The sequence below is a fragment of the Cnephaeus nilssonii genome (genome assembly GCF_951640355.1).
Source record: "Cnephaeus nilssonii genome assembly, chromosome: 5".
NCBI classification, from domain to species: domain Eukaryota; kingdom Metazoa; phylum Chordata; class Mammalia; order Chiroptera; family Vespertilionidae; genus Cnephaeus; species Cnephaeus nilssonii.
Window position 1 is genome coordinate 17,409,019 of NC_137076.1, and position 26,603 is coordinate 17,435,621.

Sequence of the window (26,603 nt, forward strand, 5' to 3'; positions counted from 1 at the left end):
GCAGGCCGACACTCTATCCACTGAGCCAAACCAGCTAGGGCGTGATAGTGGCTATGATAAGGGCAGCTGCATAACTAATCATAAACCTTCCCAGAAATCCAACAAAACACAAACTTGCCCTACAAGTTCACAGGGTGAGCTCAGAGCAGAACCACAAAGAACCTCAGGCACTGGGACAGAGCCTCTGTCCACAACCCCAGATTAAAACACAGATGCCCAGATTAAAACACAGCAGCCTCTTCAGGCCAGCACAGCCACCTGCAGGGCAGGAGGCCTTTTTAAAAACAAACTCAGGCCCTGGGTGGTTTGGCTCAGTGGATAGAGTGTTGGCCTGCGGACGGACTAAGGGGTCCCAGGTTCTATGCCGGTCAAGGGCATATACCTTGGTTGCAGGCACATCCCCAGTGGGGGGTGTGCAGGAGGCAGCTGATTGATGTTTCTCTCTCATCAATGTTTCTAACTCTCTATCACTCTCCCTTCCTCTCTGTAAAAGATCAATAAAATATATATTTTTTAAAGAAGGATTTAAAAACAAACTCAGGACAGAGCTCTGAACCTTGAAGTGTGCTTCCAGCAGCTTCATACATCTATCTGTTTTCTACTCCCTTGATGCTTTTACAAGAAGTGAGTTTTACGTATTCAGATCTGGAACATTCTAGACTAAGCAGGACTCTAATATCCTCTCATTGACATCATTTTAGCTAAATACAAAATGGGACCTTTTGTATTTAGCTAAAGTTTCTATTCAGACCCTCATGCCCCCGAGGAAACCCGTCCCCCATGACCAGCCTTTCCGACCCCAGCTCTGAATGGCTTCCACTGACCCTTGAGGAAGGTACAAACGTGCACAAACCTTCTGGGTGGTGGTTTCCTTTTGTATTTGACTCTGCCGCAACTTTTTCAATAAAACGAGTTTTGCTTCTTCTAACCGTAACTCTTCTTTCAGCTGCTTAATCATCCTTTCTCGTTCTTCAGGACTGCTTTTCTGCAAGCGCAAGAGAACAGGGTTGAGAGGGAGGCCCAGCACCCAGGAGCACAGGCCCCACTGTCACCAGCTATATTCAGAGATGCTGTTCAGTGGAGCATTCCCTAGCAGGGGGACAAGACTCACCATAAGGTCCTCAGTGCTGGTCTCCTGCAAGGCCTCTTTCGGAAGCCCATTCACCCTCGGGCTCATGGGCTGCTCATTGTCGGAGAGCACAATCACATCAGGCGAGGGGGCTCTCTTCTCGGACTTCATGTCACTGTGGAGCAGGGACGGCGGGTTGTTACCAGAGCACATTGACTGTGCTGGACTCTGTTCCCCAGAACCCCTCCAGATGGCCAGACTAAAACACAGACAAAGCAAGGAGATGGCAAGCACACTGCCCTACTGGTGGCAGCATCTCTCCTTGTGTCCTCCCTGATAGTCTCTCTGTCACCCATCTAGGCTGCCTTCTCTCATTGTACTCACCATGCAGTACCCAAACCCACATATTTATGGCTTGACCCCTCCCAGTTCCAGTTGGGACTGTTCTTGGTGCCTGCCTTTATGTCCCCAGGGATGAGGACACCTATATGTCTGAGGGTGACACAGACGTTTTGGAAAACACCACCCACCACCACTCTTTCCTCTACAATATGGCTAGGTGTTGAATTAAAAACGTCAGTGGTTAACCACTGAGCAACTCCAGCCAGGGCTAGAGTGTTGGCCCGCACACCGAAAGGTCACAGGTTCAGTTCCCAGTCAAGGACACATATCGGGGTTGTGGTCATGCTCCCCACCTCCGGTTGGGACATATGCGGGAGCAACCAGTCGATGTGTCTCTCACATCACATCCATGTCCCCCCCACCCCTTTCCACTCTCTCTGAAAAGCAATGGGGAAAAAATATCCCCAGATGAGGATTAACAACAAAAAAACCAAGCAAACAAACAAACAAAAATGTCAGTGGTTAGAGCCTCGGCCAGTGCACTGAAGAGTCATGGGTTCAATTCCTGGACAAGGGCACGTACCTGGGTTGCAGGTTCAAACCCCAGACCCGGTCAGAGGGTGTGCAGGAGGCAACCATTCAATGAGTCTCTCACATCAATGTCCCCCGCACCACCCCCCCCCCGCCTTCCTCCCTTCCCCTCTCTCTAAAAATATCAATGGGAAAAATATCTTCGGGTGAGGATTAATATAAACAAAGAAACAAACACATGGCCCCGGATCCTGGCTGAGGTCCTTCCTGGACCACATGTGGCCCCTTCAACCTTCCAGTGGTAACGTGGCTACATGTTTTGAAATAGACTAGAATACAGAACACATTTTATCTTGCAAATCTGGGTGCTCTTCATCTATCTGATCTGCTCACAAAATGGTTTCCAGCAACCTCTACCCCCCATGCTCTAACAGTGGGTGAACTGGTCCGGTGCCCTGCCATTACTCTCGCCCTCTTACCCAAACCCTGTCCATACCCAAGTCTCCTAAGACATATATGCACATCTGAGCCTCTGCTATGGTGTCACTGATACTATACACAGAATCAAAGGGTCCCAGAGATGGCACTTGGCCCCCAACAAAGCGGCTCCATTTGCTGAAGGCACAATGTAAACATTCCCTTCAGGTCTGGCTTCAAGTCTTGTTGAAGGAATCAAATCTTTCCCTTAGCAGCAAAATCAACCAAGGACCAAACTGGTCCGCTAGGTGGCACTGTTGCCCAGAGAACAAACTTGGTAAAGTTAACTGAGTAATAGCTAGAAGTTGTCCCACTCCTTCCACTACATCCCAGCAAAGCAGGGGCAGAGTTATGGAGAACTGCTGCTTAATAGCCCACTGAACCGCCTTTGCTGTCCCTGATGTGAGCTGCACATTCACACAGGACTAGACCCTGAGGGTTCGCTGACTCTCCTGGAGCCTGGACCCTAGGTGGCTGCAGGCAGGCGGGGCAGCAGCCCAGGCAGAACCACAGCTAGATTTACAGACTGTAGGCACTTTCTAAGGAAGTGTGTGCTGAGGTGAGGGTGATCTACAGGGATTAATCACTTTTTATCATCTCAGTGAGGGTGTGCACTTCTTCGGAGGGCGAGATGTAAAAAAAAAAAAAAAAAAAAAAAAAAAGGAAAGAAATTGGCCGGAGGGAAGAGGGCAGGGTGAGGGGACCAGACCATCTGGAAGCTGCAGCTCCCTGAGATGGCCACTCTGACCACAGCACTCCAAGGTCCCATCTTAGACTGACATTAATCAATAACTCATCCAAGAGATGACATCACCTCCCATCAAAGATCACTTAGCATCCCAGCAGGGAGTGAACTTCCTGTATGCTACTCAGGCCACCAAAAAGTCATGTGACGAAGGCATTTCCCTCCTTGGTCATGTGACTCTTTATCTGTGCCTTCCATGTGAAAACCATGGCAACAGCCAGTTCTAACCAGTTTGTGACAAGCAGCCTTCATTTTGAGAAGTGAGGTAGGTTTCAGGTGTTTTCAGAAAATGGAGGCGCCCAGTTCACCCTGGAGCTGCCAGGCTGGCGGGCACTTCCTGTGTGGTGTCCACCCACGGAGACTATAGTATGTTACAGAGACTGGGTCATTTCCAAACACAGAGAGGCCACCAGCCCCTCTAGTTTCCAACATGAAAAACTTCCCTAAGCTCCATCTTTAAAACAAGGGTGCTTCAAGCCTCTCAGTTCCTTCGCAAAGAATTCTTTTAATTCAGGAAAAAGAATGCCTCTTTGATACAGAATCAGAATTAACATGGATGTTCTTTTTTTTAAATTGTTTTAAATAATAGAACCATTTAGGCCAGGGGAACAAAAGCAGAGGAAATCTAGCTAGCCCAACATGCTAGAGGGACGGTGGCATGGCCAGGTATACTGCTTCAGTCCAAGGCAGTGACCTGGGCACCGAGTTTATTTGGAAGCTACAAGACTTCAGGGCAAATCCGATAAGCCCATCCTGCCCATCTTGGGAACCCTTATGTAAAATATTGTGATCAAGAGATTTTACATGACCTATGAAAAGTCACTGGACGCAGGGCAGGCTGTAATCAGCGAAAATTGTCTCACTACCTCATCCCCCTTGAGCAGTCTCTGGCTAAACAAACATAACCCTCTCAAGTTTTCTGGAGGTTAAGACCAGGATTGTAAACTTAACTTATAACAGGATCCTGGTGCACAACGCCAGGCTACTGTCCCAGGTGTTCACCAGCCAGAGGTCAAAATGAGGTTAATATTTAGTGTACTCTGCTCCCTCACCCCACCTGTGCCAGGGGAAGCAGTCTCATAGAGGGAATGCAGAAACAGTCCTCAGAAACTCTGACCTTTGTTCTCTGAATGAGCCTGCCTGATGTTGGGGAAAGAGTGCTTCATCTACACTCATGCATTTATCCATTCAGTCACTCAACTCTTATTTGCTGAATGCCCACCTAAGAAGTAGGTGTAGTGCCAGGCAGGGAGGATAAACCCCTGGATAAAAAGGTGGTTCTGTCCTTAGGATCTACTAAGAGGGACAGGACCACTACCCACATCAGCTCAGGAGCAGCTGGGCAGCTTCTCCGGGGCTTTAGAAATGTAGCATCTTGCTGCCCTACACCTTGCTCAATCTAAGCCTGCATTTTAACAAGACCCCTGAGATTCCCGCACACACTAGGGGAGCTGGGAATGACTGGGCCCAATAAGGCCTCAGGACAACAAATTCCTCCTTAGGGCCAGCAGCAACCAGCCATTCCCTGCCAGGACCTTCTTCTCTGCAATTCCCCAGCCCAGCAGCTGGGTCCAGAAGCAGGTAGCTGCTAGTTGTGGTTAAAGGTGGGGTGAGGAGTTGCTAGATCAGCACCAGCCTCACCCGCTCCTTCTGCAAACCCCAACCTGGGCCCCAGGGCATTCCTCCCACTGGAACCCATTCACACCTCCCAGGCCAAGCCAATTCTTATCCACCCCAACCAGTCCCACCAGTCTCTATATGGGATCATCCTGTCTTGGGCTCTGACCTTCACCACCATTCCCTTCACCACCCCCCCACATCCTCCTTCACAAGATGCACTTCAAACCTTTTGTGCCCTCAGCAGGTCCCTGAGTTCTCCCACCCCAAGCTAGGGCTGCAGGTAGTCACAAAACAGTAGCTAGAACCCCATGGTTCTACTTGTAGCCTGTCTCTAGAAGGCCCGTGTACTGAATGTTCCCAGGATGACCCAACAAACAAAGGGCAAAACAGGAATCCAGTCCTGATATGATACTATGGACTCAGAAGAGGGGGTGAGGTTCCCCTCCTCCCTAGAGCCAGAAGAGCAGAAATCTTCTCCTAGTGCCACACTGGCTAGAAGTGGCAGAGAGGACACAGGGCCTCCTCCCAGAGCCCATGGCCATGCTCACAAAGGCCTACCATGAGTGGGCACTGTGCACCAAGCTTGCATACTGGGGAAGAGGGCAGGTGTTGCTGTCATACTCCCACAAAACCACCTGTGGTCTCACTTGATTCTGCCTCTTGCAAGTGGAGGAGCATAGGGCAAGATACTTCCCTCTCTGTGCCTCCTACAAGAACAGGAACAGGGGTTTCAGCTCAGCTGCTCCTCAGAGCTCAGACTTGTTCAGATAACTTAGGAAGCTGTCAGGACATCGGGGTCCCGACCTTTCCTGAAGCATTAAGAGGCTGCTCAGGGTGAATGCAGGCTTGGCACACAATGGGCTACTGAGGTAACTAACATTCAAATATTCTCAAACCTGGGAGGGCAGGGATTGTGTCTGTTCTGTGAGCAACTGTCCCAGCAGCTACAGGATGGTCTGACATAGTGGGTTTTCAAGCAACAGGATTGGCATAGGCCCACTTCCTCCTCTTCCCTGGCACCTGGTTCCAGGATGGGGTCTGTAAGTCCACAAGGAACGCAGCAATACCCGTAGAGTGACTAATAATCTTGCACACGTGGATGACTATGTCCACAGGCACAATCAATGCTGTGTTGCTAAAGGATGTGCAAATTCACTTAAAAGGATTTCTGAATTCTGTGTTATATGTCTTTTCAGGACACAGGCCCTGTAAGTTCAACCTCTAGCCTGTGAGTCCAGGATTCTGGTGGATGTTAAGAGGAAGCGCCAATACTCGTGGTTGACAGAACCCTGTACAGAGAACCAGCACTCCACCCTGATGAGGTCATCAGCCCAGCCTTGAGAGCCCTGTGAAGGCGCTCATTCCAGCTGACCCTTGACTGTGTTCACACTCCATCTAGTCCTGTTCCCATGACCTGGGCTGGTTTTGTGACTTGCTCTCTCTACAGGAACGTGGAAGAAGCAACATTGCAAGCTTTTGAGGCAAGGCCACAGGAACCTTGCAGCTCCCACTTGGGCCCCTAGAGTGAGCCCACGAAGGCCCAGGTACTGCAGCTCCCGAGACCACCCTGGTGTAGGATGCCAAGCTAGCTTCATGGAAAGAGGGTCTCTGAGGGTCAGAGACAGACATGGAGATGAGCCTAGCCATCCCACATGAGTGACAAAGCCACCAGTCATCCAGCTCAGCTAACGTGGAACTGCAAGAACAAGAGCCCAAGAAGCAGTGCCCTGCTTGGACCAGCCAACAGACAATTACACACCAATACATCATTACATCAAACCACTAAGATAATGGGGCCAACAGGGAGCTAGCCCACACCACGGTAACTCCTTGTTCTCCCTCAGACTGTCCCCAACAGAGGCCATCTACCCTAGACATAACCCTGGGGTAGAGTAGGGAGAGACAAGGGATAGGGAGGGGGGAAGAAAAGGTTTTTCCTAGTAGCCACCCCTGCTGACTCTCAAAGCCCCCCAAAGGAACCAGTGCAGTTCTCCACACATGTATCTCCTGTGGCAGATACAGAACTTGGGATAAGATAGACATGGAGTTCCAGGAAGACTGAGCAAGAGACCAGAGCTGCCCAACAAAGGGGGTGAGGAGAAAGTCCCACAGGAAAGGAGGGGCCATCCTCAAGCCTATGAGCCACCAGTTTCAGATACAACCTGGAGTGATATCTGAGTCACAGCCAAAGCAATTCCATGCTTAATCCAATGAGCACCCCTCCACCCCCACAATTCCAGAAACACTTCTAGAAAAGCCCTACGAGAAAATAAGAGTTATCGCCAGTTCCTGGGGAAGTCCTACCATCTGGCACCATCTCACTGGCAGGCCCCTCTGAACTGGGTGTCTTGACAGACACACATTTCTGGGGCCTTTCATGGCCACCTGGGCATGGAGGCTGCTCACTGGAATCCCACCCTCCTTTCCCAAGGGATACCATTCACTCAGAGACATTTGATGTGATTAGACAGGAAGCTCCGCTACCCAGACACAGACTGTGCCCCAGTCCACGTCCTGCCTGCCCCGTAGGGGGAGGGGTGCCTGGTCCCCTCCCCAGACCCTTACAGCCCTGGAGCCCACCCGCTTGCTTCCCACCCCTCTGCTTGAATCCCTTCTTGGCATCCACTGCTACTTCTCCCAGCACTGTAACTTGACACCCTGTTGGCTGGGATGTCAAGAGAAAAGCCTGCTTTGTGGGGGCCTGGAAGTCAGAACACATTTTGCTTCTTGGCCACAAAGGCCATGGAGGTGAGCAGCTGCAATGGGATTTTTGAAACCTAGCCATCATTCTTCCTGGAGACTTCAGGTCTGACTATCGCTCTGGGATGCCATTACAGTGCACCAGCCCTGCCACAGCTACAGCTGAACATATCAGGAGAAAAGGAGGGAGCATGTGTGGCCAGGCTCTGGCCTGTGAGCCCAATCCCCCCTTTAGGACCCCCAGCACAGAGATGGGCAATTCCAGGGCACATGGCAGGAACAGAGGAGCACTATGCCATCAGCAAGGTCAGGAGACATCCAGCCTATCTTGCTGGGGCTCCTTTTAGGAACAAAGGAACCCTGAAAGTCACAAATCCTGGCCAGGGATGCCAAGAGGACCTCACTGTGACTGGAAGCAGTGATAGGGGCCAGTTTCCGGGTGCGCAGAGTCGCCGAGAGATGTACAGACAAGCCAAAGAGAGGACCCCCTGAGCCAGCAGCTGGCAGTGGCCCCATGGAAAGACCCCAACACCAAATAGTAACAGGGTAGCCTGCAGGGCCAGCGCCCACCCAAGGAGTCACTTCAGCACGATCCTGACCCGTCCAGCCAGGATTCAACACCACCAGGGAGGTTAAATCCAATGCAGCACACTGTTCAAAAATTCAGGAAGAGGCACTTATTGGAAATGACCAGTCATAGAACTGAAAAGCTGATATATGTGAGGTTTGGAAAAATCGCCCAGGACATATACTGATCCTTTATAATGGCCAGCCCTGTGCCAACCATCAAGATGCACACTTTCATGTAATCCTCGCAGCTGTTCAACTGTTACACCCGTCCAGAAGTGAATAGTAGTCTGAAGGGAGTGATTTTCCCAGGTCACATGCCTGTGGCCTGCAGAGAGTACTAGTATGAGGTGGGAGAGGATGGGCCCCATGTGACTTTCAACTCTGACGTATCTACCTTGAGTTACCAAACATAATTTTTATACTAGATTAAAGGGGGAAGTGTTTTTATTCATACTTGAAGGATCCTAGACAGCCAGCAGCATCTGCATGTAAAGTCCCTGAAGTAACAAAGAAATGACTGTGAGGACATAAAGGGGGTCTCAAACTTGACTGAGAAACAACTCTCACTACACATGGACCACCATCTGCCTGACGGAACTAGGTAGGATTTTGGCACTTGGGAATCCAGGCTCCCAAAGGGCCAGGACCTTGGAAGAGTAAAAGAAAAACAAATGTCAAACCCAGACTGTTGGCCACAGCATCAATGCTAGTGTCCCCTCCTTCCTCTGTTCCCTAACCACATGTTAGGCCAATCTTCTACCAAGGAGGACATAGAGAGAACCCAGGAGCACTCTCCAGCTCAGAGGGACTCCAGACATCAGATGAACCCAAACCCACATCTTGGGATGCCAGCTTCCTCACCAACGTATAGCAAGAGAAGAGTCACCTATGTGCAGGTGAAAACCACACATGAGCAACAAACACTGCTTCCTAGTTTGTACTAACCACAAACTTTTGTGATATATGGAAAGCATACACTTTGCCTGGAAGTTTACTGCCTCCCTTTAAATACCTAATTCAAACTGCTGGATCCTTCCCCACCTTCCACAGGCAAATCCTCTCAGGCTCACCTGTTCCCCAACCCCCACCTGCTCAGATATGCTCCAGCTACTCTGAGCCCAGCAGCCAAGAGACTCCATACAGGTCAGCCACCCAGGTCATACTGGAGGACCAGGGGGGGGCAGGTGTACCTTTCTGGCTGTGGGAACCTGGCCCCAAACCTCAATGAACTTTGGTTTCTTCATCTTCAGAATGAATGCTGCTGACTTCAAGGGGGTGTCATGAAATGTAAAAGATACAAAAAAAGAAAAAAGCAACTAGTCAAAAGACAGTGACCGTGCCTTCCTTCCAGATCTTCGCAGAATGCAATGTGCACACTTGTGGCAACCCCATCACTTTCTCTGCTCTGAACTGACTCTTCTGATCACCCACCTGCAACGGGAGGTCTCTAGGGACAAGGTCCCAGGCTGAGGGTTTCTCTTCCTTCTACTGTCTGACCCCAACAGGCCATCAACCATTGTGCTGCTGGAGACATAAGCACAGACCCTGCTGGGCATCCTGACTCTGCCCACGCTGGACAGCCAGAAACGATTTGCCTGTGCTCCTCTGCATAACACTGGGCTACTAGCAGTTCCCCAAATTGGTCCTTGGGACCCCTCCAGGGGCTCTGCCAGGTTGTAACACTGAGACAACATCTGCTTTTTTTTTCTGCCAAGGTAGGACAGCAGTGCCAAACTATGCCAGGAGTCAGTGTTGTCATGCTATGGGCAATGCCCTTATGAAGAACCATTGATTGGCTGCCTCCTGCGTGCCCCCCACTGGGGATCAAGTCCAAAGCCTGGGCATGTGCCCTGACAGGGAATGGAACCATGACCTCCTGGTTTACAGGTCAATGCTCAACCACCTCAGCCCTTAAGAGTCTTTTTAATATTCTGTGACAAGATAGAATTTTGTAAAACTTGTGTTTGCCTCTGTGAGCCCAACAGCTTCCCAACATATCAGAGATGAACTAATCTGATTCTGCAATACTGAAAATGAAATGTGTCAGTAGAGTTGATCCTTGAACAACTCAGGGGTTAGGAGCACTGACCCCTGCACAATCAAAAATCCACATGTGACTTTTGACTTCCTAAAACTTTAACTACTAATAAATAGCCTACTGTTGACTGGATGTCATACAGATAGCATACTGGATGTCAGAAAGTCAATACAGATGTCATACAGATAACCAATTAACACATATTTTGTATGTCATATGTATCATATACTATATTCTTACAATAAAGTAGAGTAAAAATCAAGAAAATCGTAAGAAAAAGACATTTACAGTACTATATGTTAATGAAAAATATCTATGTATAAGTGGACTCACAGTGCAAACCCATGTTGTTCAAGGGTCAACTGTATTTGAAAGATCTCAACAAGCCAGTAAACCAGTATTTTCTAATGTTCAATGATACAACAAAAATCAAACATGAATAAAAAAAATCATTCAGGAGGAGAAGAGACATATTTCCCAGGCAGAAGAATATCAAGTAATCTATGCAGATGCTGCACCCTTGAAGAGGGGGAATGGTTACTGTGGGCTGTAAATAGTGACTTCCTTCCAAAGTGGATAGCACACAAAAAGGGGAGAGAAGCTTTACATAGGAGACACCTGACAGACACCACCTCCACCAGGGGATCAAGGTCAACATCAGTGAAAAGTCACATTGGCTCAGCTGGCATTGCTCAGTGGTTGAGCGTCAACCTATGAACCCAGAGATCACAGTTCGATTCCCAGTCAGGGCACATGCCCGGGTTTCAGGCTTGATCCCCAGTAGGGGGCATGCAGAAGGCAGCTAATCAATGATTCTCTCTCATCACTGATGTTTCTATCTCTCTCTCCCTCTCCGAAATCAATTTTAAAAAAAAGTCACATTGATGGTATGTGCCCCAGACACAATGTACAGAGAAGGGTGCCTCACCTCTGTGGTCTTCCTCACTCTCCACATACTCATCACCCTAGTCCAACCATAAGAAAACACAAATCCCAATTGAGGGCATCCTACAAAATACCTCAATGGTACTCAAAACTGTCAAGGTTATCAAATCAGGAAAGGCTGAGCTCGACTGGCGTGCATTGACCTATGAACCAGGAAGTCACAGTTCGATTCCCAGTCAGGGCACATGCCCTGTTGTGGTCTCAATCCCCAGTGGGGGCATGCAGGAGGCAGCTGATGGGTGATCCTCTCTCATCATTGATGTTTCTATCTCCTCTCTGAAATCAATTAAAAATATATATATATATTTTAAAAAGGGGCGGGGGTGGGGGTGGGGGAGGGGGGAAGAAGAGTCTGAGAAACTGTCTCAGCCCAGAGAAGCCTAAGGAAACTAAATGTAACAAGGATCCTGGGACAGAAAAGGTAAAAAAGAGGAAATGTGAATAGATTATAGACTTTAGTTAATAGCAACATGTGGGTGTTCGGTTCCAGTGACATATTAACAATGGGGAGACTCAGACAGGATGAGCACAATCTTTGCAACCTTTCTGTAAATCTAAAATGATCCTAAAATTAAGGGTGTACTTTAAAAAAAAAAAAAAAGATTATTTTGTTCAAAGTGCAAGAAAGACTGGTGAATTTTAATGTAACCAAGTACTGGAAGTTCACTAAAAAGACTCCTGAGTGAGGTCCTCCTGATACATGAACTTTTTCTTGAAGTTGTATTTTGAAAAGAGAGAGGTACTAAAAATTAAATAGGACTCACCCCACAGATACACTGTAATTTCCCTATAAAATCTACTCAATTATAAGGCAACAAAATTTGGTAACCCTGTTCTTGTGGCCTTTAAAGCAGCGACTGTACAGGCCCCGCAGTTACTCAATGCCTAGATCTTGGCATTTCCCAGGGCAGCTCCGCTCTGACACTGCGTCTGCAGATCGGGAGATCAAGCAAAGGCTGCCCAGTGGCTGGCCCAAGCTCCCAATGCCAGTACACTACCCTGCGCCTGATGCCCCACTCCCCACAGTCTGCTACTTTCCAGGCAAAGGCATTCTCTCTTTCCCAACAGGTCCACCTCCATCCTCAAGTCCAGGTGCTCCTCAGCTCTACCCAGGCCCAGACCTTCCCAGCCAGACAGTCACCCTGCTCCCACCACCCTGGGCCTTCTCAGGTCCCAACTCTGACCAAACCCCAAGGCTCTAAGGACCTGAAACCCTAAGTACCCCAATTTCTGGGCTGTTAGCTCCCTAGACAGTGCCACCAAGACTGCTCTGTTCCACAATGACCATAGGCACTGCCAAGTGTTCCTGAAGGAAGAAAACGCGTTATGGCTGAACTGGTCATTCTCCTCAGAGTACCATTGTGTTGAGGTTTTTTCTGAGAGCTGTCAAGGCTCTGCCTTGAGGAACACTGCAAGCTACCAGGTCTCAGTCCCACCAAGACCTGAAGCTTTGCAATGTGATTGTATCACAACTATTTTTAAGATTAAATTGTAAAAATAAGCAGTATTCTGGCTTGGGACCCGAGGAAGAGGAAATGCAGCAAGGGCTGGGTTTTTTTTCCTCCTTGATACATTTTTATTGATTTCAGAGAGAGGGAGAGACAGAAACATCGATAAGATCAGCTGCCTCCTGCATGCCCTTTACCAGGGATTGTGCCCTGAGAATCGAACCGTGATCTCCTGGTTCATAGGTCAACCACTGAGTCACACTTACCGGGCAACAAGGGCTGGTTTATATCTCCCGCCTCTCCACCCCTCGCACACTCCTCACCTCCTCACCCATTCTGCCCCTTGTGGGCCCCTCCATGGTGCCAGCATTGAGGCTGCCTTGGCCAAAGGGAACTCAGCAAGTTCAAAGGCAGCTGACACCTGGCTGTACATGTCACCCACCTTACTCCCACAGATGCCTGTGGCCATCCACTTATACTCCTTTCTCTCACTCTTGGTCACCCATGAGTCCCATGGCTCCCTCCCATTAGCACTGTGACAAACCTTACTGAGTGACACTGGGAGCTTCTAAGGCTCAGGAATGACCAACCTTGTCCATCCGGCGTGGCTCAGTGGTTGAGCATCGACCTATGAACCAGGAGGTCACAGTTGATTCCCAGTCAGGGCAAATGCCCAGTGGGGGGCAAACAGGTGGCAGCTAATCAATGATTATCTCTTATCATTGATGTTTCTGTCTCTTTCTCCCTTCTTCTCTGAAATCAATAAAAAAAAATTTAAAAAGACCATCCTCAATTCACAGATGGTGGGTTCTGAGGATGGGATAAACTGTCCTTGGCCACATGGGGGTGAGTGGAATCAAGCTAAAAGACACCCTCATTCTCTTTCCACCACCTGCTGGTACCACCCTCAGGTTCACAAATTGTAATTCATGTGTTCATCTTCTAAGGGAAAAATCTTGGCAATCTCTTGCAAATAGGCCAAGGCACTGAGAAAATGCTCCTCTCCTAGTGTGTCCCCTGCTTGTCCCACCTGGGATCACACACATCTTTGGGAGGTCCCAGGAATAACTCCTGTTCCCACCTGCTCTACACATAGTCCTCCCCTTCATTTTGTTCCTTTACCAAATTAGGTGGCTGTGAAGGACACGGTGAGATCCCTCAGTCCCAGTGCTCTGGCCAGTGCACTTGCCACCCCCGCATCACAGGATGCAAGATAAAAAGCCGTGCATGTAAGAGCAGTTTTAGCCAGCCCAGTGGAGGACTGGCTGGTCAGAGACGTTCCCTCACATATCCCTGCAAGTAGAACATTTAAATGACCCAGCTAACACAGCCACAGCATCGGTTACAGGGTGAGGAGCCTGTCAACATGTGACAAAACATGAGTAGGAATATGTGCTATGAGGAGGTATCAGAAACTGCACTGCAGAATTACACCAAAGAATTTCAAAATAACCTGCTTAATTCGCACATGTGTGAAGAGAAGTATTCCTGACTGCTAAAGGATAAGCACTTAAGAGTGCTTACCTTGATGACCATGCACAAGGGCTGCCACACAGGACATCTCCAGAAGGCTTACACTGTCCAGTGAGAAACCATCCCCTCCATGGCCAGAGGAGGGTGCCATAAAGGCAACAGAAAAGTGACAACCCATGGTGCTCCTTACCTGTCACCAGGCAGGCTCACACTATGCCCAGAGTGATACTATATCACTCTGATACCCCAAAATAATCTAATAACTTTTAGAAGTACAGGTGAACCGCTCAATTGTCAATTATTTCAAACCTGGAATAAGGTATGGTCAGAGAGAGAACTGGGATGAGGAGCCTAAAGGGAAGGGGTGAGGCAGAGAATGAGAAGATGGAGAGAGGCCACAAAGTTTGGAGGTGGCAGTGATGCAGGGAAGAGAGCATGGAACCAGGAACTGATTTCCAAAGAAACATACCTCTCAGTTCCCATGTTCTGAACACACTAAAAAACACAAGCAGGCTAAGATTTCCAGCTGGAGCTGATGGAGTAGCTCTCTGAGGCTGCTCGGGCTCTCCTGGAAGCTGCCCAGAAACAGAGAAATAATCAGCAGTGAAAGGGAGCAGCCACCCACAACAGGTGCTGGGGAGGGAGCTGAGCTCCAAAGGGTCTCCCAGAGTGCTGGAGCCCCGACTCAGAGAAGTGATGGTCAGAAGGAAGGAACAGGTTTCTGGATGCAGAACTTCCAAAGCTCTCACACAACAGAGGGAGGTCAAACCCTGGAGGAAGACTGCAGATGAACCAGGGTGAGGGCCACTCCCACACCTATTCGGCTATGTGAAAACCAGGACCCTTTCCCAAGCTATCATGCCCACAGCTGTGTCACATTCACCCAACTCACTCAAGGATACACATTCCAGCAGACAGCTGGCCAGCAGGCCAGGCACAGCTGCAGTGCCACATGGTCCTGAGAACACAGTGGGTACATGGCCAGTGAGCACTCCTACCCATCACCAGACAGGCAGCCACAATCATCCTCCTGTTACCAAGGGCAAAAGACTGATGGTCATACAAGCAGGCCAGGACCTGGACCCATACCTCTCTGGAAAACCATTGGCTAAAACTGTAAAGACTTCTGTGGCCTGTTTTACTCAGTGATTAGAGCGTCAACCCTTAGACTGTCTCAGGTTTGATTCCCGGTCAAGGGCACATACCTCAGTTGCAGACTTGGTTGCATGCCGGAGGCAACCAATTGATGCCTCTCTCCTCTCTCTCTCCCTCTCTCTCTCTCTCTCCCCCTACCCCTCCCCCTCCACTCTCTCTAAAAATCAATTTAAAAATATCCTCGGGTAAGAATTTTTTAAAAAAAGACTGAAGACACCATCATTCTGTACACCAAAAGGTGGCAGGTTCGATTCCTGGTCAGGATACATGCGGGAGGTAGCCAATTGATGTTTCTATAAAAAAAATAAAAAATAAAAAATAAAAAAGACTGAAGACACCAAGTGAAAATGAAGTGGCAGACCTACCAGAGTAAAATGACCTTGACATTTGGGGGGAAATGGTAGTTTCTTTAAAATAACACACACCAAGAGAAATGAGGATCAATGTCCATGTGAAGACTTCTGCAGGAATGATTATGGCAGCTGTGCTCACCCAGCCCTGGCAGTCTATGGACAGGTGAGTGGATAACTCTGCACATCCACGCAGGAGTCGCTCAGCAAAATGCTGATACACACACTATGAATGAATCTCAAAGCACACAGAGAGAAGCCAGATTCCACCAAACACAGACTGCATGACTCCATTTGTAGGAAGTCTAAGAAGAGGAGAGGTTATGTCTAGCGTGGGAGAGTGCACCCAGTCAGGGAGGCCAGGAAATGCATGGAGGGCTTGAGGGAATTTCATGGGGTGAGGACAAGGTTCCGTACTCTGCCAAGGCTGTGGACTACATAGGTGGATGCATGTATGCAAACCATATCAGGAGAGGCTCACATGGTGTGCAAATGTTACCTCCTGCCAGGGCAGGCAGCCCCAGTATTTACCTTATTCTTCCCCTCTCAAGAGGCCACTTATAAAGAATGTCACCCAAACAACAAACACTACCTATGACCCATGCATGGAGTCATCTTAGGTGATGTAAACCTTTTCCTTCAGACCCCATTTCTACACAGAACAGAACAGGCTATCACACACCCTCACATTACAGACAAGTGGCTGCACCACCATGTTGCTTTCAGATTCATTTTTGCGTTGGAAGAAGACCTGGGTATTAGCGTGTACGTGGATGATGTGCCTGCCTACACATCACCACTGTGGGCCATAAAGCCCTGTCTTAATTCCAAATGACCAGCCAATGAGATTGCTGGGCACAAAAGAGGTGACTGGTCTCTACACAGATGTGTCACCCCCCCCCCCCCCACTACTCCCTTTGGTGAATGCCAAAGTCTCAAAAGAAAGATGAGACAGTGATCCTGTCATCAAGGATACCAGCTTCAAAAGTGCCCTGCTTTGCAGGCCCAGAAAACAGACAGTACTTTTGTACATGCTACAGTCTGTTATAACTTCTGACCAGGGAGGTAGAAAGCCAGAAAAACTAAAAGGCAGTAACATCTCTAAGGGCTCTGTATGCTACTGCCAGCTCCCAGTAGGCTCTTGGTGGGTATAGCAGCCCCTCCTACTACGTAAGGGGCAAGCCCTTGGTCCAAGTGAAGTCCCATCCCTGGGCTAAAGAGATTCAATGGGGGAAGGGGAGAGAAGAGGGAGATGCAAGGCTGCCTCAAGGCCACCCCCCCCCCCCCCAGAAGCCAGTATAGGCAGTCACCAGGACACCTCTGACACATCCGAGGTCCATGTAGCAGGCTACTGAGAAGAAACGGGGTTCTTGGTCTGCCCCTGCCCTGTCTGTGTTTCCTTTCAGGTAAAATGAGGGAAGTAGAGATGGTCTGCTAGGCATCCAGTGACTTCGACCCCCCTCCCCGATGAGCCATACCCTCAAACAGTCCCTAAGACCTCTGCATGTTTTCGTAATATGGTACCCCAGAAAGTAGCATGATGAGATCATTTCTATCCCCAGGACAAGGCCGTCACAGAGTTGGTGCCTCAGAAAAAGGCACACACGCCCTGGCTGGTTTGGCTCAGTGGATAGAGCATCTGCCTGTGGACTAAAGGGTCCAGGGTTGGATCCCCAGTAGGGGGCATGCAGGAGGCAGCTGATCAATGATTCTCTCTCATCATTGATATCCCCCGCCCCCCGTGTCTGTCTGTCTGTCTGTCTGTCTCTCTCTCTCTCTCTCTCTCTCTCTCTCTCGGAAATCAATAAAATATACATACATATATATCTATATATATAAAAGGCTAAGCAACCATCTGACTGGCTGGTAGGTATGATGCGCACAGGGGGCAGATGCAGCAACTTTGCAGAATGCCTTCTTGCACTCCGGAACCCCTCGGGGGATGTCAGAGAGCCGGTTTCGGCCCAATCCCCGCAGGCCAGGCTGAGGGACCCCACCTGCTGGAGGGACCCCTGGTCCCTCTGCAGACACCCTTCGAGCCGTGGCACCACCCCAGATGCGGCCAGCCAGGGAGGGACCGCAGGAGGTTGGTTCCAGGGCGTGTCTGGACCCTCTGGCACAGTCAAACCACACTGACCACCTTCTAATTAATTTCCTTTCAATGTGCATGAATCCATGCACCAGTTCACTAGTATATATATAAAGAAAAGAAAAAGGCTCACACAAAAATACATTTTTAGAGAAACATGGCGGTGATTGTTCATGGAACCCCAACCCCACATAGGCTCAGGGTGACAAGTCCTTACGTTTCAGGTGCAGAATATCTAAAGGAGAGGTTCATGTTTTTTGTTTTTGTAGTTATTGTTGTTTTTAATACATTTTTATTGATTTCAGAGAGGAAGGGAGAGGGAGAAAGAGAGAAAAAAAGAAACTGATGTTTCTATAATGAGAATCATCAATTGGCTGCTCCTACACACCCACTACTGGGGATCAAGCCCACAACTCAGGCATATGCCCTGACTGAATCGAACCGCAACCATCAACGCTCAACCACTGAGCCATGCCAGCCAGGTGAGTTTCATGTTTTACTGAGTTTGAATGCTCCTTGACCCAAGGGAAAGGGGGGATGATGGAGTTGTTCTCACTTGTGTGTGCCCCAGATTATTTCTGAAGATCAACGATTTGTGACAGAAAGATTCTCCTCTATAAGGAGTAGACTCTACTTATCACAAAAACAAAACAAAGAACCCAATGCAGCTTTCACTGCCTATCCCAGCTCCAGCCTTATCCAACAGTCCTGACTCGAGGGGGGGTGGGGGGGAGGGCAGTCTATGCTCAACCTTTGGGTTGGTCTCGCAAGACCAACAGATTCACAACTTCCACCTCTGTGATTTTTGTTTTTCTGAGAGCACACTTATGGATGCCAGAATGAAAACCAAACTATTTTTAACCTCATTTATATATTTTTAAAACATCCATATTAAGGTGTAATTTATGCACCACAAAAGTCATCTATTGTAAGAGTACAATATAATGATTTTTAATAAATTTAGAATTGTGCAACCATCACCACAATCCAATTTTAGAACACTTCCATCACCCTGAAAAGTTCCCTCGTGTCCATGAGCTGTTAATCATTGCTACCACCCACCTCTGCCATACCCCATGGAGCCACTAATTTCTCTCTTCTCTACATTGTTTGCTTTTTTTGGACACTCCCCGTTGATTCAATTCTACAATATGTAGAGTCTGGGTCGGGAGTCTCCCCTTGGCATGACAAGCCTGACATTCATCCATGTTGTAGCATGTATTAAAAATTTGTGCTTTTCATTTCTGAATAGTCATCTACTACGCAAATTTAGCATATCTTGTTCACCCAAGGATATGTGGACTGTTTCCACATTTTAGCTATTACAAATCATGCTGCTTTGGACATTCAAGTGCCTGCCTCTGTGTGGACATATGTTTTCATTTCTCCTGGACAGATTGCTGAATCATGTGGTAAGTTCATGTCTAATTTGGTAAGGAATTATCAAATTATTTATGTCATTTTACATTCCCATGTATAAGGGTTTTTTACTCTACATCTTCACCAACATTTGCTATTATCTATCCTTTTTTTTTCTGGGGGGGGGGGGGGGGGGAGAGATATCACTCTGTTGCCTCCTATATGTGCCCCAATGGGAATAGAACCTGCAACCCAGACATGTGCCCTGACTAGGAATAGAACCCACAACTTTTTGGTGTATGGGACGATGCTCCAACCAAATGAGCCACCCAGCCAGGGCTTATCTATCTTTTTTTATTACAGCCATCCTTGAGACTTATTTTATGGCCTAGCACATGGTCTACCCTGGAGAATGTTCCATGTGCTTGTGAGAAGAGGTATTCTCCAGTCACTAAGTGGAGTGTTCTATAGATGCCCTTTAGCCAAACGGGCCAACAGTGCTCAAGTCTTTTAGAGCATGCTGATTTTGTTTAGTTGTTCTACCAATTATTAAGAGTGGAGTATTGAAATCTTTATAATTGATGAACTATTTTTACTAACAATACTATCAGCTTATGCCTCAGGTATTTTGGGGTTCTGTTGTTATGTGCATATACATTTATGACTATTACTAGAGGCCCAGTGCATGAAATTCGTGTACGGGGGGAGGGGAGGGCTGTCCCTCAGCCCGGCCTAGACCCTCTCCAATCTGGGACCCCTCGAAGGATGTCCTACTGCTGGTTTACAGGGACCGGGCCTAAACCAGCAGTCGGACATCCCTCTCGCAATCCGGGACTGCTGGCTCCTTACCGTTCACCTGCCTGCCTGTCTGCCTGCCTGATTGCCCCTAACCACTCTGCCTGCCAGCCTACTCGCCCCCAACTGCCCCCCACCACTGCCAGCCTGCTCACCCCCAAATGCCCCCCTGTGCCTGTGTGCTCGCCCCCAACTGCCCCCCATGCTGGCCTGCTTGCCCCCATCTTCCCTCCCCACTAGCCTGCTTGCCCCCAACTGCCCCTCTGCTGGCCTGCTCTCTCCAAACTGTGCCCCCCCCCGACTGTCCTGATCACCTCCAACTGACCCCCACTGATGGGGTGAGGGACTGAAGGCTGTTTTCAGGCTGGCCACACCCCCTTCAGGGTGGGGGTTCCCACTGGGGTGCCTGGTCAGTCTGGGTGAGGGGCTGATGACTGTTTGCAGGCTGGCCAAGACCCCTGCGGGGACCCTCACCCCATGGGAGTGTGGCCAGTCTGGGTGAGGAGCTGAGAGCTGTTTTCAGGCTGGCCACGCCTCCCCCCCCCCCCCCCCCCCCACGATCCAGGTTCCCAGCCCCTCCTTTTTTTCTTTTCAGTGCCTCCTTGAGCGGAGGCCAGGGCCGGCTGGAAGCAGGTATCTGGGATTTATTTATCTTCTATAATTGAAACTTTGTAGCCTTGAGCAGAGGCCAGGGCCGGCTGGAAGCTTGGGTTGCCAGGGCCAGCCAGGGTAGGCGGGAAGCTTGGCTTCCTCCATCGCTGGGGGCAACCCAAGCCTCCTGCTGGCTCCAACTCCATGGCTGCTGCCATATTGGTTGGACTAATTTGCATACTCACTCCTGATTGGCTGATGGGCATGGCTGGTGGGTATAGTGTCGTGATGGTCAATTTGCATGTTTCTCTTTTATTAGTGTAGATTATATCTTCCTGATGTATTGTTATAAAATGTCCCTCTTGTCTTAAAGTCTATTTATCTAATAAAATATGATCACTCTAGCTTTCTTATGTTTACTTATGGTATATATTTCCCCATCTTTTACCTAAGGATCTAAGTGTTTCTTATAGACAACATATAATTAAGCTTTTTGTTCTACTTTGACAATTTGTGCCTTTTGATTCAGGTATTTAGACCATTCCCACTTAATGCAATTATTAATTGGATTTACATTTGTTAGTTTGCACTTCCTCGGATTCTGGATCCTAGAACCAATACCCACTGGATACCTAGGGACAATTAAATGTTGAGGGAGTCAAAAGCTATACATGAATTTTTGGGTTGCGCAAGAGACTGATGTCCCTAGCCGCTGCCCGCCCCCCCCCCCCCCCCCCCCCGCCACTGTTCAGGGGTCAAGTATGTGTGTGTGTATGTTCCCAAGGGATGTCCAAATCCAGATACCCTCAACGAGGATCCAAAGACTACCTGCATCTAACACAAAAACTGTGGCCACTCACTCCAGAATGAATTACAGTTTTAGATTGGCTCTGGGCTGAACTTGATCTTATGATTCTGTCAAAACCCCCAACTGTATTTCTCTAAGAATTAGATAAAACATTCTGTGTGGGAACTCAGGGAGATACTGCTTCACATGTGACTTCTTGTTTTCAGTGAAGCTTAAGACTGAAGGGCAGTTGTTGCTAACACTTTTTCCCTCACCACATGCCGTACACCAGGGCTGATTCTGCGTACATATTTGTCACCCATCAACCTGCAAGGCAGAGATTATTGACCATTTTACAAATAAAGAAGCACAGGGGAAGATCACCTCTCAAGATCAGTCAGGGAGTGTGATTTGACCCCCACTCTTCTTGCTGACCTCCAAAGCCGGGCTCTTTCCACACTCACACAGGTTCACCATGCCCTGGGGTGTCTCTAGTCCTGAAGGAGGACCCTGCCCTGTGTGCCTGGGTTAATCTCTGTCCCCTGCTCCTTTGCATCCTTTATGTGTTATAAAGATACCATACCCATCAACTTCAGAAAACGTCATCCCCTCTAAGTTCCCTTGGGTTGGAAGCCAATGGGCAGTGGGAAAAATCTGAGACCAAGAGGCCCAGAGACCAACTGCAGCCCAGGCTTTGGAACAGAAAGATCTGAGTTTGAGTTCCAGTTCATTCAAACTTAACCTCTCCCTCACAATTCACTGGCCTGCCCTGCAGGGGAGCATAGTGATTACAGAAAAAAATGTACACCAGGCGCTCAGGAATGCAAGGGACCCAAAGATCTCCACAAACAACAAGCTCCTCCTTATCCTCACAATCTGAGACATTGCTGAGAACCAAGTCAGAGACAGGAAAAGGAGTTACAATTTTATTTCTGGAACTTTAAAAGAGGCCTCGGCTTTAGAATAGGAGCTGCAGAAAGCAGAACCAGACTGAAAAGGCCTTTCTGGGTAGCAGAAAAACAAAGCACACACTATCCCTCCAGCTTATGATACTTTCCCAATAGGAGGAGATTGGATTTTCCCACTTATCTATCTCAAGGAGATAAGAATTTTCAATGAGAAGTGCTAGGCCAGATGATCTCCTTAGGATGCCAACAGTCTGGGTTCCAAAATGGATTTTTTTAAAATTTATTTTTTAAAATATATTTTATTATTTACAGAGAGGAAGGGAGAGGGATAGAGAGTTAGAAACATTGATGAGAGAGAAATATCAACCAGCTGCCTCCTGCACACCTTAGTTGCGGGATGTGCCCACAACTAAGGTACATGCCCTTGACCAGAATCAAACCTGACCCTTCAGTCCGCAGGCTGACGCTCTACCCACTGAGCCAAACTGGTTAGGGCCCAAAATGGATTTAACACCAAGACCACAGGCTGAGGCCCCACTGGAGGATAAGTTGACAATCACTAGAAGGCAAAGAGCCCCAAGCTTCCCCAGCTCTCTACTTCCCTACCCTCCACCGCTACTTGAGCAGAGATGTGAAGGGGAGTTTTCAAGGGAAGTAGTGAGGGAGACAAGGGATAGACCACAGAGGGACTGCAGAGCTGGCTGGGACGCCATGGCCACACCCACATGTCCAAGGTGAAACATCATGAGACATCTGGGTGTGAACATTCTGGAGAGAACTACTCTCATCAGAGCTCTCTGGGGAGGGGGTGACAGCAGGAGCAGAGCTAGGCCTAAATTTCTCTTTACAGGGAGAAAAGGTTTCTGAGGGGACATAGGGTGGTACATTGAGTCGTATTTCTTCAAAGCTTTTTCCTTAAGAGCCTTACAAAAGTGGAAGATCAGGAAAGTTACTCTTGAAGTAATCATTATCGACTAAGGAGAAACCAAGAGAGCACACCACAGAAGACCTCTCCTCGGTGTGGTCCCTCCTCCAAGAGGAGCGGCGGCATGTATGAGAGGTACCCTGGGCTGGGCTCCTGACTCTGCCGGCAGCCAAATGATCCAGGCAGAGCATAGCACCCCCAGCTTCCTAAGCCTCATATCTGAAAAGCAGGAAGGCATGACCAAATGAAAAACTCAAGTTTTCCAACAAACCAAAAGTACCAAGTTGAACAAATAGCAGGAGAACAGACAGGGGATACCACTCCCCCTCCTATGAGACCCATACCCCATGCTACTGATGTCCAGGTCTCTCCGCCACGATGGCACAACGATGCCAGGGCTGGGTTCCACGGCCATCTACATGATAACCCCAAAACCTGCTTTCTGCAGGCTGAGGAACTGGTAGAGCCTTGAGCCCACATTCTCACATCTGGGCCTGACCTGATTCCCGTCCCCTCCCCTCCTACTCACCTCTGTGAGGTGCGCATGTCCACCGGCCCATCACCTGTCTGCTCTTCGCCTCTGCCCATGGCTGTCGACTCAGCCCCGCTCAGCAATCCTGGGGCTGGGCCTCCTGGCTCGGGTGTCACCCTCATGTCTCCATCAGTGTTTAAATCTGAAGCCAACAATCCTCTCTCCATTTTTATTTTCTTGTTCTCCACATCCTCCTCCGCTGGATCCTGTTCAAGCGCTCGTTTCTGACTCCGTGTCCGGCATGCTTCTTCGGTCATTCTGAACTTTGGGGAAGGAGAAAATAAGACATTTAAACTTGGCACAATGGAGTTGCTACCTTCTTAGTAACTTTTCAGTGTCAGCTTGTAGTATTTTTCTGGCCATGTGACAGTGACAGAAGTAGGTACACAAACGCAGGGTCCACAAAGTGGGCCCGGGACATTTCTTCACTGCCCTGGGGAAGGCAGGGACAGGAGTGGTAGGGCATCTGGGGAGCTGAAACCTCAGGGACCTGGACAGAAACAATGGAAGGAGGCTGTTTATCATAAAGAAGGAGAATTCTTGGTGCTTCAGACTCAAAGCAAAAGAAGAAAACTGAACTCCCTAGGTGTCTGGAATCCAGGAAAGGGACTATGCTGTGCCAAGAGCAAGGTACTACCAGGTCCAGGCCTGCACTGCAAAAAATCAGGCTGACCCTTGATACTTCTCTCCTTCAGTGAGGGTGGCCCTCACCTCAGGGGGATAAAGAGTGGGGGTAACTTTTAATCCTATGACTGCTGATGAGGTAAACTTTAGAGTGAATTCTAGCCCGTCACCATGCCAGCGCCCTGTACCTGAAACACACACATATCTTGATATAAAGAAAGAAAAGAAGAATAAAACAGCTGAGTCAGTTTCTGATCCCATGACATCACTGGGCTCCACATGACCCTTCCCAGGATTCAGTCTGAGAGACAAAGCACTTTCTAGAAAACTAGTCTGAACCGGTTCCAGACAACAAGCTGAAGTGCTGTTAACCCTCACATAGACAGGAGGGAGGACAAGCAGTGATGTCTGCAGGGAGGCTGCAGGCATTCCATAGCTAAGTCCGGGACACGGGCACCCGCTATTAAAGGGGCCACTCTGAGCCCAGTCTCGATGTTCCAAACAGGGCAGGACACCAGAAACAAGACAGTGAGAGTTCACCAGGGGTCAGAAAGGAATTCAGCTGCTAGGCTAAAGCAGAATTCCCAAAGTGCCTGTTCTCTTCAGGACAGTCAGGAGCCATGTCCACCAATACCTGGCCAGGGGGAGGAGTACACCTGTGAACCCCTCAAAACCCCAATTCACACCTGTGGTATGCCTACATGCAAGGCCTCCCAGCACCTCAGTTTCCTCACCAGGAGGCCTGGTCTGGACAGGGCTGGGTAGACCCAGTCCTGAAGCCCACCTTCTGGGAGGCTGGGGACAGCACAAAGCAACCAAGGGGCCAAATCATCATATATGGGACACGTTCCAGAGCTGACTCCAGTTACAGCATCCTTAAAGGAGGCCCTGCCCCAATGGGTTCTATTGTGGACTTATAGACTGAAAGGAAGGAAAGGACAGCTGCTTCTTGCTCCTCCCTCTGCACATGTATTAGACCACCATGGCACTGACATCTGCTTTTACAGTCAGTCCAAAGGGTTGAACACAGAGCAGGTCTCCCCATGGCCATGTCACCCCCAAAGTGCTCCCCACTCCATCTAGATGGAGGGCAGGGCTACTGGTTATGGCTCGGCCTCCATCTGCCCCCAACCCCTTCTTGTCATCCCAGCCTGCACCTTCAGTCAATCCTGTAGCAACTGCTCAGCTTCAGCCGCCCCTATACAACCCCCATCCCTCTGCTCTTGCCCAGATTTCTCCATTCCCTCATCCACCTCCCTGTAATCTCCTCACTATCCCACAGGGAAGCGAGGAATGTTCCCATTTGCCTCTTAGTCTAAAGTGCTAGGTTTCTTTTTCCAACATGCCTTGACCACAAACCCCATCAGCCTGCTCACAGAGTCTGTCCAGCCTATCTCTCCACAAGTCATTGTCCTGAGTATCTGTCAGTGTGGGAAGGGTGAATCATTTTTCCTTTGGGCACAACCTGAAACAGAAGTTCCTCAAACATCTGAAAATTGGAACAAGATGAGCAATTCTGAGGCCACCTTGGCTGGCAGGTATGTGTGCCCCCAGGACTGAGGAGAAGCCTGTCTGGATAGAAGATGAGGGGATACCAGGATCTCAGGCAAGGAGGGAACCCACTGGAGTCCAAGGAAATTCTGCCCCTGAGGGAGAAGTTCCCATTCTGGCCTGGTACCCACTGGGGATGAAGGGTATCCCAGGTAGACAAGGAGAACATATTCCTACTGCATAACGCTGTGTCCCCTAATCCTGCACTCAGAGCACCCATGCTTCCCCATTCCACCTCTGCTCCAGCCCAGAGGGGCTCCCCACAGCATAAGTCCCGAGATCTAATCTATGAAGCTCATATGAACCCCAGAACCTGTGTGAAATTGTTCCTGCAATCTGCCCACAGATAAAGGGACAGGCAACAAGATTGCTGTGTGCCAGGTGACCAGACTGGTGTGGTGGTGCCAAGTGGCCTCACTTCATCATCATTGGTGTAAAACAAATAGATCATGAGGTGCCAGAGCAGAGCCTCACACCCACAGGGCCACTCCCTCCAGCCCCGGTAGGGCCCAGGAATCCATCAGCTTATGCTGTGTCAGGGCAACTCATTCTGCAGCTCAGGGGCTGAAATGCTGCCAACCCAGGCCCAGAACCAAGGGCCTGGACTGTGCCTCTGACAGGCCACTCTGGAGGGACATGCTGAAACCCTCCCCCACCACAGGAAGGACAACCACAGCTGGAGGGAGCAGGGCCTGCAAGTGGGGGATGATGCCTCCTACACAGCCAGGAAGTTGCCGTAGGGCCCGATGGGGCTTGCTATGGCCAATCCCTGGCCCCTGGCCTCACTCCTGGGCAGGGCAGGTGCTGGTAAGTAGCTGCTGCTCCTCTCAAGGGGAAAGGACAGTGCCCCAGCACGTCAGGGCTGGCAGCCACAGCCCTGTAGGCACAGACCCAGGGATGGTGACAAAGTTTCAGGAAGAAACCCTCCTTGTGGAATGAAGCGTGACTGCAGATTTCTGCAAAAAGCAGTGAGGAGGTA

At 49.2% G+C, this 26,603-nt stretch overlaps 1 protein-coding gene across 5 annotated transcripts in view; it reads right to left on the reverse strand.

The window, feature by feature from the left end:
* Positions 1-26,603, reverse strand: part of GATAD2A (GATA zinc finger domain containing 2A) — a 109,749-nt gene that overhangs the window by 14,883 nt on the left and 68,263 nt on the right. For 3 of the 5 annotated variants that reach the window (XM_079772080.1, XM_079772079.1, XM_079772078.1), the window contains exons 3-5: positions 23,447-23,712; positions 1,112-1,244; positions 854-985 (exon numbers count right to left, since the gene is read on the reverse strand). In XM_079772080.1, the coding sequence (XP_079628206.1) occupies positions 854-985; positions 1,112-1,244; positions 23,447-23,712 (531 nt within the window). The remainder of the gene's footprint in view (positions 1-853; positions 986-1,111; positions 1,245-23,446; positions 23,713-26,603) is intronic. The other 2 variants (XM_079772081.1, XM_079772082.1) reach the window with 1 other exon arrangement.